Raw genomic sequence first — 7,531 nt, forward strand, 5'->3', positions numbered from 1 at the left:
GGAAGGGCAGGGCTGGGCCAGCCAATCCCCCCCCCCCGAGCCCGCTTTGCTCATAGGCATGTGTCATGAGACTCGCTGGCATTTCCTTTCCACTACGTATTGAAATTAGCTCAGGGGAGTCATTCAGATTTACTTCCCTTCCTGGTCGGTCTGAGTGTGCGGCTCAGAAAGATGCTCTGCCTCTGTCTGTATGTGCCGGTGTTTGGGGAGTCGCAGACAGAGTTTGAATACTTTGAGTCGAAGGGGCTGCCGGCTGAACTCAAATCCATCTTCCGACTCAGCCTTCTCATTCCTTCCCAGGAGTTCTCCACGTACCGCCAGTGGAAGCAGGTATGGCCCCAAGGGAGGAAGGGGAGGGAGCGAGCGATGGAGGGCTGGTCTCCAACCCCCTGAGCGCTGGTCAGAGGGGGAGAAGGTTGTGACGGGTCTGTCGTAATAGTTGGCTACAGCACGGACTCGCTTCTCTTGCCGCTTGGCAGGGACTGCCAAAGCAGCGTGGAGTGGATTCTTTTCTTTCCGATTCTTTTGACAAATCTGATCAGATCTCAGTGCCTCTAGGAGCCTTTAAACCAATTGATCTTATGCAATTTAAATAGAAAAAGGGTTTCTCCAGGCTGTGGATTCTTCTACATTAGCTGGTCTGCTCAAATATGTTTAACATCCTCTCCCTTTTCCTTCTTACACCCTTTCCCCTGCCCCTCTTCTGACGGGAGGGGTGTGATCTACTGCCGGCTCTGGCTGATGCGGGTCTTGCCCCGGCGAAGGGAGCAGGTTTGTGCTATGAGCCAGCGAGCGGCTCGGCAGCGGCGCGTGGCTGAGCCGGGGCGGGTTGTGCAAGAGCATTTCGTGTCACTGTGGAAGGGAGATGTATGAAATCTGCGGAGCTCTTGCTCCGACTCTGATGCAGCCCTTGCTTTCCGCTTGCTGCTGCAGGCGAGATTTGTTCATGATGGGGGCTGCCAAGAGCCCGGACAGGCTGGGGCACACACACAGATGGGGGATGTAGCAGGCTTTGAGGCGTGTGGGTTCCCAAAGCTGCAGGCACGGTGTGTTACGCTGGTGACCACAGAAACGTCTGCAGCCAGCACAGCTGCCAGCAGCTTGTTGTCCACGGAGATTTCATATTTGCTTTTAAAGGCAAAGAGCTGCAGGCAGGTATTTGTTTGTATCTCTGGGGAAGATGCTGGGAGCTTGGCTTTCTCGCCCTTCCTGCGTGTTGCCATTCGATGGGCTTGCAGTGTTTCTGCACTGTGGTGGTGGAGGGTGCAGGCGAGCAGAGCGAGGCAGCTTTCGTTACCCGTGGTCTCTCGTCTCTGCGGTTGTAAGGGGCACGCTGAGAGAACGGAGCAGTTACACAGTCACGGCTCTTACAGTGCCTCCGAGTTACTAGCGCCTGTCAACTGGTTGGGGGTTGCCTGTCAGAGGGAAGCCCTGATTCAGCGGTTCAAGGCCAACCTGCTGACACACGAGGGGTGTTGGTCTATCTTTAGCCTACCAGTTGAGTGTGGGGTCATAGCTGAACTTTACAACAGTCATATGATAAATTGCAGGGTAAGAATACTGAGCATACCTCAAAGGTTAGGGCAGCTGGGACAGCACTTTCTTATTTAAGGTTCGTAAAGCGATTAGGAATAATCCTCATAGCATTAAGGCTAAAGTGACAAGACTTGGTGGGGTGAGTGGGAGTTTTAATAGTCATTTAAACTGGCTTTAAGACAAGGACTTGTGAAGGAGACTGGTGCTCTTAGTCTGAGGAAATGTCACAGTAAGCTTAGGTTTGCCTGTTACCTTTGAAGCCTAAATATTGAACAAAATACTTAGGTTTGATCTCAGCTTGGAGCTTCCTTAGCAACGCACCTGCTGTAAGACTGAATCACACCTCGTTTGGTGTTGCTCACTGATTCGTGTTGAAAAAGACTTGGAGGCTGTCAAAGACTGAACCAGGAAGGGGGGTGGGAACTCCCTGAGCCACATTCTTCCAGCCCAGAGATTACCCCTCCTGTCAATGAGCAGCCACGTGCCCTTCGGTAGGACAGTCCGTCTGCTATTGCCCCACGCTAGAGCGAGTTAATTAGCTGTTTACCTTGTCCTACATGTCTGACATAGAGTCTGATCTTGATTCAGGCTTTGTCCTACTTAAGAACCTTTTCTTGTTCTATATTCATCTCATGGAAACTTGTATAATTAAAGCACATAGCTCCAGGGTGCTTAAACCAGTTCATAGGGGTTTTTATCTTTGGCTGTGTCCACTGGAGCTGGACAGGCTTTTTCTGGTTGGAGTTAGTTATTGCCAGAGGTAGCTTACTTCTAAGGGTTGTAGTAGGCATGTAATTCCTTCTCCTGTTCAGGGCTTTTTTTTATTACCGGAAGTTTTGTGATTTAGTTTTTATGCAAATCTGTTGCCTCATATGTAGTTCCAGAACCTCCACAAGGGCTTTGTAAGGTGTTAATCAAGATACAGGACAGAGATGAGACACATGATACTAGCAGAATATCCCTGATAAAAGCACGAGGCATTTCGTCTGCCTAACTAACTTTTGGGAATCAGGTGACTTTTCTACACTATTGCTTTGCTCAAATTTCTTTGAGGAATTATAATTCTGTCAGCTATTTTCTAGAGGAAAAGCCAAAGTTATATAAGAAATTATCTTTATGGTAGAAGAAAGGGCAGATGTTTTTAAATGAACAAAGGAACTGACAGTTTGTAAATGTTTTATGAACAGAAAATTGTGAAGGCTGGAGACAAGGACCTGGATGGACAACTGGATTTTGAGGAATTTGTTCACTATCTTCAAGATCATGAGAAGAAGCTGAGACTGGTCTTCAAGAGTTTGGACAAGAAGAATGATGGTAAACACCTTTCTTGTGCTCCTGAATAGACTACTTGCAAGCATTAGCTTGTCATATGTGACTGGAGCTCACTGGCTTACCTTTGCAGGCCGAATCGATGCCCAGGAGATTGTACAGTCTCTTCGAGACCTGGGAGTCAAGATCTCTGAACAGCAAGCTGAGAAAATACTGAAGAGGTGAGGATTCAGCTGGTTCTTCTGCTTTACTGTTGAGGGGGTTAGAAGGAAATGTAGGGGCATGGAACCCACCTCCTCTTTCTACACTGTACACGCTTCCCAGAGACTTCAGCTCCTCCCTTTTTGCCTGTTACTCTTAGTTTTGATTTTGTTCTTTCCCTGTGAATTGGCACTTGCAAGGCTGTGGTGCGTTATGGAGAGTTACCGTCAGGATCTCCTCCCTTCCTGACCTGTTGTGGGGAAGCGCTTTGTGCCTGAGCTGATGTGCATCCCTGTCTGATCGTCCTGCTGCCCTGAGCTTGCTGCTTTGTAGGAGGACTGCGCAGTTGCTCTTTGGAAATGCTGAGTGCTTTATGCATGTGGCACTAACATGTTAACAACCACTTATTTGTGCTGTTTTTTTCCTCTTTCTTTCCTCTGCTACCTTCCCTCTGTCTGTGTGCCTGTGTGTCAGAATAAGGACGGGACACTTCTGGGGTCCTGTCACCTAGTAAGTATTCTTTTCCCTTCAGTGTTAGTTATGTCCCTGAGTTTGGTAGGAGGAGGTGCAACCACTCCTGCGGGTCAGATAAGCGGGAGAGAGAAAGGAGGAAAATGGGAGCCTGCTCCTACCTCTCTGCAGTGTTTGGTGAATAGGAGATTTCCTAGCTTTGTCTCGTGTCTCTTTAGAAGTCCTTTAGTAGTTGCTTTGCAAAGCTTTTTCTGGTGTAGGCCTGAATAATCAAAGGGAAGAGGAGGAAAAGGAATTTGTCACCCAGTGGGAGTCTGTACTCATCTAATGGTAATTCTTTTTAGCATGGATAAAAACGGGACAATGACAATTGACTGGAATGAGTGGAGAGACTATCACCTGCTGCACCCAGTGGAGAACATTCCTGAAATCATCCTGTATTGGAAGCACTCTACGGTAAGAAATGGTTCCTCCACGACAGGTCTTGGTCCTTTCCCAGCTTCTCAGTCGGAGTGCTGACCCCCCAGGAGCCGCTATCGGCAGTCCCTATCTTTCTCTTCATGCTTCAAGAGCTGCCTTGTAGCCCTAGAAGCCCAATTGCTTCCTGTGCTCTCCTGTTATCTCGCCCCCCCATCACTGGCACGGCTTCTGAAGCCTCTGGCACAGATGATAACTGCGCCTTCTGCAAGAAGATTAGGTGTTCACTTGGCTCGCACCTCCGAGAGCTCATACCAGTGGCCAGCCCCCACTGGTTCAGGGCCTGTTAAGACTAGAAACTGATTTGTCAGGCTGCCATCCTTCCTGGAGATATTCCGGTGCGTGTAAATAGCAGGCAACGAGATTAAACTGGCTGCGAGCTTGGAAGGTTCCAGAGAGGTCCTGCTTTTTGGCCATGCAGCTGCCTGCAGTTGGTCACTTTGTTCCTTACTATGATCCGCAGTATTTTAACGCAGACGAATGTTTGGCAGTTGGCAGCTTCTTGGGCAGTGGGCTCTGACTGTGAAGGTTCCCTTCCGTGATGTGCTGCAGTGGTGGCAGCTCCCGTGGCTGGACACAGCACTTAATGGCTGTAGATAAGCTGCTGACTTGGAACGAGCATATCCAGAACTCTAACACTTAGCGTTGATAAAAAGCAGTAAAACTTTGGCAAGATCACTAGCTGATGAAACATTTTTCAACACCTTATGCGTTTGCAGATCTTTGATGTAGGAGAAAACTTGACCGTCCCGGATGAGTTCACGGTGGAAGAGAGGCAAACAGGGATGTGGTGGAGACATCTGGTTGCAGGTGGAGGTGCAGGTGCTGTGTCCAGAACCTGTACAGCTCCCTTGGACCGCTTGAAAGTGCTCATGCAGGTACGATGGAGCAGTTCCAGTTTGTTTGAATATGCAGTCAGATTCCTTTAATATTTTCAGATGCTTAGGAGATGATGATGTTCACTGACACAGTACAGCCCTCTGGCCTGGATTAATCTCATTGCTTTCAATACTGTTATTTTTGAAAGCTTTTTGGATTATGTGAATGATCAAAGCCATGTTAAAAAGTTAGTCTTCATTGACGAGAAAAAAATACAGAGAATCTTTTGGGAGGTAAACGTGTGAAAACTGTCAGTAGTTAGAGGGCTTTGTGGTTTAAAGTACTGAAAAACTTAGATTTTGGTGAAACATGTTCAAGTCTTGTGTTACCATGAGAGAGCCTGAAGCCAGGAGAGTTGAAGTTGTAGTGGTCGGCTGGCAGAGCTCGTAATAAGTAATATCAATGCTAGAAAAACTTGATTTTAGCCTGCTTTGTCACTGTACCTCCTCTTGAGCCAGCTAAGAAGTTTGCCTTGGGTAGCCGATCCTACGCTAGGTATGGGAGTTGCCTATTTCCTCCTGTTCCAGAGGGAGATATTGATTAGGTCCATTAGTTAATACTAGCCTTCAAAAGAGAAAAGAAGCTTGCCTTCTTATTGTAGAAGTTAACTGGAAAGGATTAAAGCCTTGGCAAATCTCTGGGTAAATAAAAAAAGTGCCCTTTTGTCCCTGGATTATGGAGAAACGTAGCACTGTCGTAATCGGGACTGGAACTAATCCAAGCTCGCTCACCCTCTCCCAGGTTCATGCCTCCCGCAGCAACAACATGTGCATCATTGGTGGTTTTACTCAAATGATCCGAGAGGGTGGGACACGGTCGCTGTGGCGAGGGAATGGCATCAACGTGTTGAAGATTGCACCAGAATCTGCCATTAAGTTCATGGCCTATGAGCAGGTGAGTAAAGGGACACAGACAAGTCTGGCTGCAGAAGGACAAGCTGAAAGAAGACGGGGAAAAAAAACTGTTGAGATCAGTTAACGAGCCTCAATGTCTGTTTTGGCTTCTCCAGATCAAGCGGTTCATTGGGACTGACCAAGAGATGCTGAGGATTCACGAGCGGCTGTTAGCTGGTTCCCTGGCTGGGGCCATCGCGCAGAGCAGCATCTACCCGATGGAGGTGAGGAGGTGGCTGCTGGTGCAGCACGCGAGGGGTCACAGCAAGGTGCTGAGATGGGGAAATGTGGGGAGGACACCAGCACTATGATAGCTTAATGAGTTCTTGGTGGTGATATCAGGTCATACTGCTTGCTTGTAGTCCTGACCGTCATGCTCTTTTGAATGACATCATATGTTTTTCTCCTACAGGCCTTCACGGTATTTATTTTTGTCTTCTAGGTTCTGAAAACCCGAATGGCTCTAAGGAAGACAGGACAGTATTCAGGCATGTTGGATTGTGCCAAAAACATCCTTTCCAAGGAAGGAATGGCTGCCTTCTACAAAGGCTACATCCCCAACATGCTGGGGATCATTCCCTATGCTGGTATCGACCTGGCAGTCTACGAGGTACGAAGCCTTTGACCTGTTGTAGGGCTGTGCTGCATGTGTAGCTTCAGCAGTGTCAGACCTGTCGGTTACTAACGGAGTTTAATTTATTGAGCCTTTCTTGATCAGCCTTATAGGACACAAGCTGATTTTTATTTTGTTTTACTCAAAATGGCCTAAAAGATCATAGAATCCTAGAATGGCCAAGACTGGAAGGGACCTTTGAGATCATCTAATCCAACCTCCCTGTCACGGGCAGGGACACCTCTCAACTAGATCAGGCTACTCAAGACTCTGTCCAACCTGGCCTTGAACACCTCCAGGGAGGGGGCAGCCACAACGTCTCTGGGCACTTTATTCCAGAGTCTTGCCGCCCTCGTACTGAAGAATTTCTTCCTAAGGTCCAATCTAAATCTATTCACCTTCAACTTAAACCCATTTCCCCTTGTCCTAATACAACTAGTCTCCTTTCCTAGTCAACATCTTTCATGGTCCCTTGGGCTTTTTTTGTTGTGTTTTATTTTTTTAATGAGAAAAATGCAGCAGAAAATTAAAGAAGGGATTTACCTCAGGCACTGCAGTACCTCAAAAAGATTTGAGAAGCCTTGTGCTTCTGGCTGAATTTGCACGTCGCTTTCTGGCCTTTACTCTAGATCTTTTATGTAACGTGATATTCTTTTTATTGCTTCTTCACTGCTAACATCTGCCTTGTTTCTTCCAGACGCTAAAAAACGCCTGGTTACAACGCTACGCTGTCAACAGTGCTGACCCCGGGGTCTTTGTTCTGCTGGCCTGTGGCACCATCTCCAGCACCTGTGGACAGCTTGCCAGTTACCCGCTGGCTCTTGTGAGGACACGCATGCAAGCCCAAGGTGAGAACCTCTGGGAACTGCAGGAACTCTTGTCACGGTCTCTGAGCAGGGTAAAGATCCTCTATCGCAAACATTGCGACAGCCGCCGTAGCTGCCTCGTGCAGCCGAGCCGTGGGCTGTTTGCTGTGCCGCAAGAGGACAGTGGACTTTGTGCTGCCCTTAGCATCCGGGGCCAAGCACCTCTGTTGCAAAACAGGTTCTCTTTTGCTCGCATCGGGAGGTTTGGGCTGTAAGGGCGTCCGCAGAGCAGTGGGGGAAGATGGCTGCGATGTGCAGCACGGCTGTGGCTCGCTGAGGAGCGTCTTTGCTCCACGATCATCTGTAGGAGGGATGTGAATTGGAAC

At 48.3% G+C, this 7,531-nt stretch overlaps 1 protein-coding gene across 3 annotated transcripts in view; it reads left to right on the top strand.

The window, feature by feature from the left end:
- Positions 1–7,531, top strand: part of SLC25A25 (solute carrier family 25 (mitochondrial carrier; phosphate carrier), member 25) — a 13,524-nt gene that overhangs the window by 5,711 nt on the left and 282 nt on the right. Inside the window, exons 2-10 of one of the 3 annotated variants that reach the window (XM_009879512.1) lie at positions 2,724–2,850; positions 2,939–3,026; positions 3,481–3,516; positions 3,822–3,933; positions 4,674–4,832; positions 5,575–5,727; positions 5,843–5,950; positions 6,169–6,336; positions 7,037–7,187. In XM_009879512.1, the coding sequence (XP_009877814.1) occupies positions 2,724–2,850; positions 2,939–3,026; positions 3,481–3,516; positions 3,822–3,933; positions 4,674–4,832; positions 5,575–5,727; positions 5,843–5,950; positions 6,169–6,336; positions 7,037–7,187 (1,102 nt within the window). Of the gene's footprint in view, positions 1–171; positions 331–2,723; positions 2,851–2,938; positions 3,027–3,480; positions 3,517–3,821; positions 3,934–4,673; positions 4,833–5,574; positions 5,728–5,842; positions 5,951–6,168; positions 6,337–7,036; positions 7,188–7,531 lie in introns of those variants that run through there. The other 2 variants (XM_009879514.1, XM_009879513.1) reach the window with 2 other exon arrangements.

Source organism: Apaloderma vittatum, unplaced genomic scaffold (assembly GCF_000703405.1).
Source record: "Apaloderma vittatum isolate BGI_N311 unplaced genomic scaffold, ASM70340v1 scaffold24682, whole genome shotgun sequence".
NCBI classification, from domain to species: Eukaryota; Metazoa; Chordata; class Aves; order Trogoniformes; family Trogonidae; genus Apaloderma; species Apaloderma vittatum.